Raw genomic sequence first — 10737 nt, 5'->3', positions numbered from 1 at the left:
GGTTCACTTCCAGTTCCACTCTCTCCTGGGTCTGTGATACTTACATGGTTATTTTACCTTGTGCTGAAGCCCCTGGATTTAACATCTCCCAGTGCTTGGCTTTGCTTTTCTTTGTTTGTTCTGTTAGTGCTAGAGATGAAAGCTGGGCTGTTCCCTTGCAGGGAATCTGTCCCTTGCAAGACATCTTTTTGCTCACCCTTTGTGGATGGAGGCCAGCACACTTGGCGTGTCCTTTTATTCTCACTGTCACTGTTTCTGCCGCAGCTGCTCCGAGGTGTCTCCAGCAGTACGCCCGCCCGCCCCTTCCTCGTCCCAGAGACCACCCAGTCACCAGTGCTCCCAGCAGATGATATGCCCCTTGGCCAGGACCTGGAGGATCCTACTGCAGTATGTGTATCCTGGAGCCTTCCTCTCGTTATTTCATCCTCTCCTTAGTATCTTCTCCCTCACTTGTAGCTGCTCAGTTGATGTCTAGCAGAAACATTTGCTGCCGCTCTCCTAGTGGAGACCTGGCTAAGCAAGTTTTGGAGCTGAAGATTCACTTGTGCTAAAGAAAGTGGTACTCTCCATTGAAATGCCTTTGGAAGGGTTGAATTTAACAGCCCTTGGTGGGATGATCGATCAGCCTGGTTACTCTTAGCACAGATGGCCTTTCTGCCTTTCCAGTTGCCTTGTGCTAGCTGTGCCCGTCACAGCTAGCAGTCTGAAAGCGGACCACTGAGCATATAGCAGCAGGTAGCTGCATTGCTCAGCATATATTTGGCAGCTGATACTGTTGGCCCTTAAGACTCCACGGGACGACGAGCCTGAAAACAGTCACCATGTGAAACTAATCTCTGGCTCAGTAATAGACAACGCACAGTAACTTCAGGTCTTCAGGGCTGATTTGACTGGGACTCTTGTCACAGGTTAAGAGTCAGAGCTCAGAGGTGACTGCTGGAGCATCCACACCTGGGAGGAAGGACATCCGCCCACCACTGAGGACCCTGGCGGTACCCTGTGCCCTGAAGCCACCATCTGGCAAGATGGAAGCCAGTGAGGCCTGGAAGAAGAGTCCTGTCCACCCCAAGAAGCCCAGGAAAGTTTTATTTGAACCCACAGCGTCTGAGAGAGATCTCAATGAAGAAGGTAACTCTGACAGCTTCCAGGTTTATTTTATAGGTCTTGTCTAAACGATCTGTCAATGCTGCTGGGCAACAACTTCCCAGTCCATTTCCCTGTATACCTCCAAGGCAAGATGGGCTTGTCTGTCTTGGCTTGCGAAATACCGAGAATGCTCCTTAGTCCTGGATATACCGCTTGATGAATTTTTGCCTGTTGGGAAAAGGCCAGAAATAGAACATGGTATACTCTTAGTGCCAACACTCTCTACCATAACATAATACGCCTATCTCTTCATGGGAGTAAAAGTGCTTTATAAATGAAGGCAAGTATTGTTAGCCTTGTTTTACAAAAGAGTAAACTGAGGCACAAGTTACCTACTGTGACGTTCTGTATACTCTCCATTAGCCTGTTTGTTCCCCAACTAACAGCATACCACTTGGTCCATAGAAGATGCTGGTTATTATTAAAGTATGGAGAATATGAAAAGGAATATATGTATAATTAGTATAATTGTACTGACTTTTCAGTAGTGAGAAGGTAGCTGCCAAGGGGTTTGGAAACAACCTTTAGCTTCTGGAGTGTGAATTCCAACTCAGCTCCAGGGTGTGACCAAGTTTGTGTGTAAATGTTTGACAGTAACTCAGTGGTCCCCATGTGAAGTGGCTTCTTGGGACTTGGCTTGCTTCTCACAAAGGCAAATATAGCTCCATCATAAAGTCGCTTCCGCTGTAGGCAGTGTGAGAAGGGGGGAAATTACCTTCCATCAGAGGGGTAAAATGCAATGGTGACAGCATGATGGCAGTCAAAGGAAGCGTGCCCTGCTCTTACCTGTCTTCTGCATTTCTTCTGATGAGACTTTCTTCAGGATTCTTGGTCTTGCACCTTGTTTGTTGCAGTGAGGTAGCTTTGTGCTGGGGTTTGGAGGAAGGAAGGCCAAAGGGCGCTTAAACTGCGGAGCTGAGCACCTTGCACGGCATGTCTGCTGGCTGCTTTCTTTATGGGGTTCATCTCTGTGTTTCCTCTGCAGATCTGGCAGTGGAAGAGTTGCAAGGTGAGGATCTGGTTCCTAGACCCTGCTTTGTCTTTTCAGCCACTTGGTGATGCCATTCCCTTTAATGTCACAGGCCTCTCATGCTTCATCCTTTATCTCCCCAGTGATCAAGAATTACAAGTAGGTTGTGTGTATATACTGTTCCTCTCCATGCAATTGCCCTCAGTATAGGTGCTTCCAGTACTGTCAGGCTCTCCAATATGCTTCTGTAGCCCCTCTGAATCTCAGGCATACCTCTGGGTGCATAGACTTTTGAGGCAAAGGGTGAGATGTGGAATAGACTTTGATTAAAAAGTATTTTTTAGCTTGCTCAGCCAACCGCAGGGGCCTGGGACAGGAAAGGAGGAGGAACAGAACGGTACGAGGAATATCTCTGGAGGCAGCTCCAGGCTTCTGGTTGCTGTATCTTAGGCACTAACAAGCTGTCCCTGGGTAGCCCTCCCTCACAAGGAGTAACACAGGGGGATAGCACAACTGGGATATCCCTCGTAGGGAGGGGTAATCAATGGGGGGCATCCAAGCCTGTCTGAATTGGCAGCCTGTATGCGTCCTACATCCAGCCAGACTCTCTGCTGGCTCCGTCTGCTAGCGATGTCTCTCCTAGCACAGCAGTTATTCCCCAAAGCCAACAGAAAATCTTCCTCAGGAAGCTATGTCTCTTGCCACCCCAGAGGGAAGGGACCTGGGGCCCTTGCCTTCCCATTTCTCCCCTCTGAGCCTTCAGCTGCCTTGTTTTCCCCAGTGGGGAAGGGAGCTGGGGGTGTCTTGTCTGACTCTGCTCACAGTGCTGTGCTCTCCCCTCCCCAGGCAGTCCCAGCCCACGGTGGTGCCATGCCATGTGCCTAAGTGACCTGGGGACAGCTGTTCTGATCGGTGGAGAAGGCGTCCATCAGCAGTCCTGCAAGGATGCACTCTGGAAGCTGGAAATTGGTGGGGACTTTAGGGCTATCAAAGGCAATGGGGGGAGTGGGACTCGAGGACAACTCATGCAGATGGGAGGGGGTACTCAGGGGTCTGTGCATAGGGAGAGGACAGCAAAGGTATCACATCTCCTAGCATGGTCACCAGGCTGAGCTGACAGCATAGGGTGCCATGAGAGGCTGTGTGGTTGTATGCGAGAGCCCTCCAGGAACTAAGGTATAAGTTCTGGAAAGAGTTGGGTGAATTTTAAGGGATAAAAGCAACAGCGCGGTTTGCAGTCTGTGTGTGATGACTGGTGGAGAAGTCTGAGATGCAATTCCAGTGCCTTTCAGCTTTCTGCACCTCACCGATCCTCTCTTCCACCTTACTATTCCCCACCTAGTTAGTGTTCCCCTTCATTCCTTACACAGAAACATTTCTGGATGAGTCCCCTGAATCAAAGGAGAGGAGGAGATGAAGGGAGCAAGGTCTTGAGTAAAGATTTTATGACATATTCTTTAAATCTGGAGAAATCGAGAGCATCTTTGAAGTCCCACACCATCTGTCTGGTGTTGCTCCCACAGACAGTGATTTCTGGCTTCCAGTGGGTTTCCAGCTACAAAACGCCATGCCATCATGCTTGCATGGTCACACAGCTACCTACGACCCAGACACCAAGCGTATCTACATCTTTGGGGGCATAAGGGAGGGCAAAGACTACAGCGGCATCTACATTCTGGACACAGTCACCTGGAAATGGCTCCTCGTGGCTGTAAGTACTGTACCTCTTCCAAGACAAAAGCACAGTAGGGGTGGCAGGTCCTGCCTGAATGTGACAATCGATGTGCCCGAATCCTTATTCCAGCAGTTGTGGTCCACTGTTGCTGCAGGTTGTCTGAGCCGCTTAGTTGGGATTGACAGATAGAAGGCGTTGAAAGGCCACAAGCTTGGCAGAAACCAGGGGCTGTACCTACAATGAATGAAGCAAAGTGAAAAAATGGTTGAAAAATGGTTGCTGCAGAGTGCTGTGTCTGACCAAGGTCGTGGGTGGGAGGTACTGTACAAGCGGCAGAGGGAAATGGCCTCTCATTTCATATGGTGCTGTCGAGAGCTGCACTGGATGCTGAGGTGAAGAGCTGGTCTTCTCAAATCAGGGACTGCTCTGAGCACAGCAGATCTCTGAGCTCTTTAGTTGCCTGTCATGTCCTTGCAGCGGGCCCTGTCAGCGAGGGACTGTGTCTCTTTCCTGGCTAAGGCACAAGATGGCTTTTACAGAAAAAGCCTGGATGAGATATTTCTGTTCTCTGTCATCTTCTGAGGAAGCTGGGGTGTGAGGTTGACTTCTCTCATCAGAGCATTCTGGTGGTGCAGAGTATGCAAAGGATGTACTCTCTGCCTGTGTGGCAAAGATCTGGGTGGGGAGCCAATAAAGGGAAAATTGAGACTTGTCAAACTCACTGCATGATGTGGGCCCCTTTCCTACGGGCCATGCAGCAAATACTGCACTTCTCATAACAAACATATGTTGAACTTTTTCCAGGCTAAAGGGAGGATGCCAGTGCTCACCTACCACAGTGCAACTATCTACCGCAAGGAGCTCTTTGTTTTCGGAGGGACTTTCCCCAAAAAGGCATCACTGGCAGTTGGACCCTGCAGCAATGTGCTCTATGTCTTCAATCCAGAGCATGAAATTTGGTATCAGCCCATCTCAGAAGGGGAGAAGCCTCTGCCTAGGCTTGGGTGAGAGTGCTCTTATTCCAGCCCTCCAAAATAGAGCAGGAAACCTCTGCTCACCTTCCCTCCCACCCCAGCGTAATTTCCTAAATATTAGGTGGTTGTTCTCCACTGTTTGCTCCTTAAGACAGGGCTATGTTTTGAGCGATGTGACTCCCAGTACCTCCTGTCATGAATCGTTATGGGATTCTGTCTTTGGGCTGCAGTGGCTGGGGGTAGAGGCCGGTGAGACTGAAGCTATGGCAGCCCAACAGCAGAAGACAAGGCTGAAACATCAGTTTTGGGAACTTGCTGAAGATGCTTTGTTCACTTGTTTCTTCTCTGCCCAGGCATTCAGCTACTCTACTGAAGAACAAGCTGCTGATTTTTGGGGGTCGGAGGACTTCTCTCTACCTCAGTGACATGCACATCCTGGATTTGGGTAAGAAAGTCTGTGCCAGGTGGCTGCCTTGGGAAGGTCTGTTCTAAGGCAGGGACAGGGGAATGAGGCACGCTTGATGGGAAGGCAGCATTAACGTTATACAAACTCCTGAGTAGGCAATGGAGATGGAAAACTATGGGGTAAAAAAACTCTTTCTGGGGTAAGAGGGGAGGGAATGGGGAAAAACAAGAGACTGCTTTTTTGAAAGAAGCTGGGTAATAGAGAGGGCAGGTTGCTGATGTGGCAGAGTATGGAAGTTTTTTGTCTAGTTATAAGGCTAAGCTTTTTGGACGTTTCACCTGCCTTTCCCCTGGTTGTCAGGTTTCATGGAGTACACACCAGTCCCCCTCCTTGCAGGACAGCCTTCCGCACGTTGGTAAGATCCTATTGCAGACCCAGGAGCTATCTTCTTCCTCTGTCCTTTCTCTTTGAAGCAGGTTTAAACGGTGCTTGTCATGAGACCCGGCTGCATATCTCTGTCCCAGTAGTCAAAATACAGTGGATGGCCCCTCTGCTGTGGGACCAGAAATTCCTGTGCTGTCCTAGTTGGTGCCTGTAGGGTGTCGGGGGTACAGACTCCTTAGTCTCCCTGGAAATTTGTCTTTCAGGCTAGGGGAAGTTTTCTGCTGTGTGCTAGTGAACTGTATTGCCTGCTGTTTGGCCTCCACAGTACCTGGAGTACAACACACACACACAGAGGAAGAAACTCTTGTACCAGGACTATGCTGTTCCTAAAGGGACATTATTGCCCGCTAGAACAACCGCCTAAATCAGACCAAAGCCCAGCTAGCCTGCTGTCTCACTCTATAGAGCAAAACATAGGACTTTTGATAGCTCCTTCTGAGATAATGAGGTGCTTTTCAGGCCTGATTATGGCCTGACTTGCAGAGGCAAACAAACAGCTCTTTCAGGGTTATTCAGCAAGTCAGGGCAGAAGAGAAGCAGAAGTTAACTTCCATTCTGCAGCTTAAGCCCCCAGCCTCCTGTTGAAGTCTGCCCACCCTGCCCATTGCTGACTGAGGCAACCCCAGCAGGTTTTGCTGTAGTCACCTTTCGGCTTTGCTTTCGTCGCAGTTTTCATGCAGCTGTGGCTGTGTCGGACCAGAAGGTTCTGATCAGTGGAGGCTGCAATGCCAAGGGAGCCCTGCAGGATGCCTTTGTCTTCCACCTAGGTGAGTGACCCTCCCTCCCTGTTTCCATAGCTGAAAGGGACTATTGGGCTGCAGTGGTGTTTCTGAACACCTAGTCTGGTCCATTTGTTTCATCCCTTGCACTAGGAATGGGCTTGTCAGTATTGATAGCCCCTTTCTACTTCAGATACTCTTTCATGGAGCACGGTGATCCACCACGACCTCTGCTCTGTGCCCCGAGCTGGCCACACATTGCTTGACCTGACTCCTGCCCACCTGATGGATGTGGACAAGGAGAACAGAGAGGAGCATAATCTGCACACGGTGTTGATCTTTGGGGGCTCCAACTGTGCCGGGACATTTTACAACAGCACAGTCAAGATCCAGCTGGACCTAGGATAATGCACAATACTCAGAATGAGCCGGGAACAGCAAGGGCTCTTCACCAGCCTGAATATAGACATCGATGGCAATAAATGAGTCCAAGCAACGTGGCAGTCCAAGTATCTATATGTAGGTGAATGCTACGTTGGCACAAGAGATCATGGGTTTGTAAAGTCTTACTGAAGGCTGTGGGTATTGCCCTCTTAGGGCAGCTGATATACAGCATCAGACTGGCAGAAATTCCCTCCCGTATCCCTGGCTTGGTACCTGGGCTTGGGTGCCACAGCATTCAGTGGGATCTGAGCTGAGCCTGCACAGGAACACAGTCACAGGCTTCTGGGTTTCCCTTCTTGCCTTACAGGTTTCTGGGCTGGAATTCCCGGGGTGCTTTCAGCTTTGAAGGTGACTCAGGTGTTGGGTTTCCTTTGGGATGAGTGGAATGGGATTTACTCCTGCTGCTTGGAAGGTCCTCACCTTGTGAAAGCACAGGCATGATTCTGGTTTGGAGGGAATCTGGGGTGGGATTCCCTTGGGCAATAGTCTGCAGCTGAGGGCTAGGAAAACACCTAGAACAGTGTCTGAGGATGGGAAAAGGAAGAGAATGCCATCATTTTCAGCGTATGGGAGTGAGCTGGTTGTGTCTTGCTGACTATGGCACAACCACCTAGTTTTGCTCTAGACAGACCTTTATTATAAATTCTGCAAGACTGCTGCTAGACATAAGGAAGAGGTACAAATCAGCTGTCCCAGGTAGTAATTCTCTTGTCATTGCAAGGGGTGGGAGAGTAGCTGACTGTTGGCTCTTGCAAGACCCGTGGGACCTAACAAGGGTTGGGATTAAGCTGTCTTCTGTCAGAGACTAGCTCTTACTGTTCATATCCATGGCACTGATGATTATGCCATAGCTCTGAGGCAAATGCAAGGACAAGCAGGCCTGCTAGGTTAATAGCAGGTGTGCGCACTAGTTCCCTGATGCTTTCTGTAGATGGTAGAAAGAAGAAGCCCCTGTGGAGAGTCCAGAATTGGCTCAATGCCTCACAGTTTGTGGCCACATTCCCCAACCCAAAGCCATACAAAGGGGACTTCTGATAATTATGGATGCTTTTGCTTTAATCTGCTTCATGGAGATACATCAGATAGAAAAAACATAGTCAGAAGTAGCTGCAAGATTTCCAGCATGGGCATAGCTCCTGTATGTCATCCAGGCTACTTCCAGGTCCTCTGTCCTTCTTCCCACCCAGATGAAAGTGAGACAATAGTACTAGGGCTTCCTGCTGGCACTGAAGTCCTACAGCACTCAAACTGTAGATGTTGTTCTCTTTGACACTCCAGCTTACTTGATTTAACAAGTAGAAGGGCTTCAAGCTCGCAGCTCTGCAGGAGTATCTGGCTGCCGGGATGGGTGGCTTACTTTGAATGCCTCTAACTCCAGGAGAGTTTTGTTTATTCTGGTTATTGTGGGATATGGACCCATGTCCACTTTGAATCTGCAAAAGGAAAATAATTTGTGAGGTACTATGGGTCGGGCAGCCAGTGCAGCAGTGAGCAGAAGGGCAATGTACTGAGCCTGCCCAGTATGGGAGAATCTTACAGGCTGGGGTACATTTGCATTAAGAGAAAAGGTTCATCCTTGTAGGGTTAAAAACAAATGCTAGAGGAAAGGTTAGTTAGTTCTTCCATCTTCACTAGGCTTTTACATAGTGTGCAGCACAGGGTAAGAAGGCATTATGCTTTTCCTGGGAATCATGCAGCCACTACTTGCATAGGTTTAAGGCTTTCAACAAATACAGTCAGATTAATCTTTTCCCTCTGTGTGCAGTGTAAATATAGGTCAAACAGGGAGAGAGGATGTAGGCAACCTTAGCTTTTCTAAGGACATAGATCAGGTTTCCTCCAGGGGCCTCTGAGAAGAGAGCACAGCTCCTTATTTCCAAGAACTTCCAAAAACGACAGTATTTATGACATAGGAAAATTCATGCAGAGAAGAATCCATAACTGGGTAGGGCAGGCAGGAGGGATGCTTTCCTAACAGGCACAAGGAGCAGCAGAAGGTAAGCTCTGACAGCCCAGCCCTTGAAGAGGACCTCAAGTTTAGCCTTAATTACCTTTCAGCATTGGCAACTTGAGGCACCAAGCACAGATCAGCCATGGAAACCTGCAAATGTAGCAGAGAAAAGGGGTCAGAGTAACTCAGAGCCTGTCTGTGTGCTTCACTGTGGTGGCAGACTTTGAGAGCAGGATAGAAATTATTTTATCAGCCAGTACAGAGGAGTTATCACAACAATCTCATTCTTTAATCCAGCATTAATAATATGACAGTGGTACAAGGAAAGGAACTTCATAGCAATCACCAGTAGAAGCAGCCATTAGCCTTTAGGGAGCTTCATATTTACCAGCTGATCATGATGACCTCAAGGACACAGTGATTCTATGGCAGCTGCCTCTGAGCAAACAAGTCTGCTGGCAAGCTGCAGAAGGAGGCCATGGAGGGAGGGGGCAGTTTGCATGGCTGGGAAAAGATGAGTAAATTTTGCTTGTTTGCATTGCAGGAGTATCAAGCAGCTCCTGCCAATGTCAAGACCTGATATGTGACAGGGCCTTTACACACAGGCTCCGGGACTCACAACCTGAAAAGACGACTCAAGGACAATACAGCTAGGTGCCTATGCGCACAGAGGCAGCTGCCCCCGCCCCGCTCCCCAGCTCACAAAGCCCTTTCAGAGCACACATTGTTCTCCAGCATAAGATCTTGTAACTAGCCTTTGCCCACCAAGGGCTCCAGTTCCATAAGGCTCCTACTAGACAATCCTCTGCATCACAGGATATTGCAGGAGCCTTCCTTTTTTCTTAGGCTTTTATAGAAAAGATCCAATTACTTGCCAAACAGGACTACTAAATGGAAGAGGCCTGAGTGGCCTCTAGCTTGGTAAGGGTCAGAACAGCTTGTATGTGAGCTCTCTGAAATCTGTCCATGTTAAAATTGGACAAACAGAGCAGAAAAATACAATACAACTTGGTTAAAGGTTCCACAGAGCAGAGCTAAGAACTGAACCTGTGTTTCTTGAGCCAAGCTTTGCCCCTATGATGGGACACTCTGAACTCCAAATCTCTTAAAGATGAAATATAAATAATCTGTTTCCACATCCTCAGGTAACAGCCAGATCCTAGATACATCTGCAGAATCTGGCCATCAGCGGGTTAACGGCAGAGACAAGTAAACATCTCCGTAACTATTTGCAATTCAGTAATGGCCTAAGTAGGATCCATGCAGCTGTTTTTCTTACGGTGAAGGTACTGCATGTAACTCCAGGCACAGGATGGGGTTGTGCTGTGTCTCCACAACTAACTTCCTTTCCTATTTTATGGAATATACTGGTGTTTTCAGTTCTCCAATGGTACACAACTTACACAACAGATACTTACTTCATCCCCCACACAGTAGCGCCCAGCAGTGTGCTGCAGAATCTGCTCCAGTGCTGTCAAGAGAGGTGGTACACTGGACTCAGGCATTGGAAACTCATTTGAAAGGGACACCAAAGGCCTTTTAGACTGGGAGTTACAAACAAGGGCATTTTGACCCTGAGCTGAGTATGAAAAAGGAGCAATTTGGGACAGAACCTAGAAGGAACAGAAATCTTACAACAGCATAGTAATGGGAGTCTTTAGGGTCCTTCAGCTTTTTGGGACCCAGGGTGATTTCAGCTGCTTCAGGCAATGCACCTGAAATACTAAGAGGACAATATAGAGATATGTGAGTGGGGAGGGGAAAAATGCAAAGGTTCAGTTTGCATCTGTCCAGAAGTGAATTGGGACAGAACCTAGAAGGAACAGAAATCTTACAACAGCATAGTAATGGGAGTCTTTAGGGTCCTTCAGCTTTTTGGGACCCAGGGTGATTTCAGCTGCTTCAGGCAATGCACCTGAAATACTAAGAGGACAATATAGAGATATGTGAGTGGGGAGGGGAAAAATGCAAAGGTTCAGTTTGCATCTGTCCAGAAGTGAAGATGGGC

General features: G+C 48.5%; 2 protein-coding genes across 3 annotated transcripts in view; one reads left to right on the top strand and one right to left on the bottom strand.

Moving 5' to 3' along the window:
• LOC104079339 (RING finger protein B-like) overlaps positions 1-6742 on the top strand; it is a gene marked incomplete at its 5' end in the record, with an annotated part of 7290 nt that extends 548 nt beyond the window's left edge. The window contains 10 exons of the mRNA XM_009581349.1: positions 265-387; positions 909-1128; positions 2132-2155; positions 2963-3085; positions 3640-3827; positions 4596-4795; positions 5119-5210; positions 5532-5586; positions 6285-6382; positions 6528-6742. Coding sequence (XP_009579644.1) covers positions 265-387; positions 909-1128; positions 2132-2155; positions 2963-3085; positions 3640-3827; positions 4596-4795; positions 5119-5210; positions 5532-5586; positions 6285-6382; positions 6528-6742 — 1338 coding nt within the window. The remainder of the gene's footprint in view (positions 1-264; positions 388-908; positions 1129-2131; positions 2156-2962; positions 3086-3639; positions 3828-4595; positions 4796-5118; positions 5211-5531; positions 5587-6284; positions 6383-6527) is intronic.
• Positions 6743-8084: 1342 nt separating this feature from the next.
• The window catches only part of GSTZ1 (glutathione S-transferase zeta 1), a 6693-nt gene continuing 4040 nt past the window's right edge, over positions 8085-10737 (bottom strand). For both annotated transcript variants that reach the window (XM_009581347.1, XM_009581348.1), the window contains exons 7-9: positions 10148-10200; positions 8830-8879; positions 8085-8211 (exon numbers count right to left, since the gene is read on the bottom strand). In XM_009581347.1, coding sequence (XP_009579642.1) covers positions 8085-8211; positions 8830-8879; positions 10148-10200 — 230 coding nt within the window. The remainder of the gene's footprint in view (positions 8212-8829; positions 8880-10147; positions 10201-10737) is intronic.

This window comes from Fulmarus glacialis, unplaced genomic scaffold, assembly GCF_000690835.1.
Source record: "Fulmarus glacialis isolate BGI_N327 unplaced genomic scaffold, ASM69083v1 scaffold43397, whole genome shotgun sequence".
NCBI classification, from domain to species: Eukaryota; Metazoa; Chordata; class Aves; order Procellariiformes; family Procellariidae; genus Fulmarus; species Fulmarus glacialis.
This window is presented reverse-complemented; position numbering and strand designations above follow the sequence as displayed.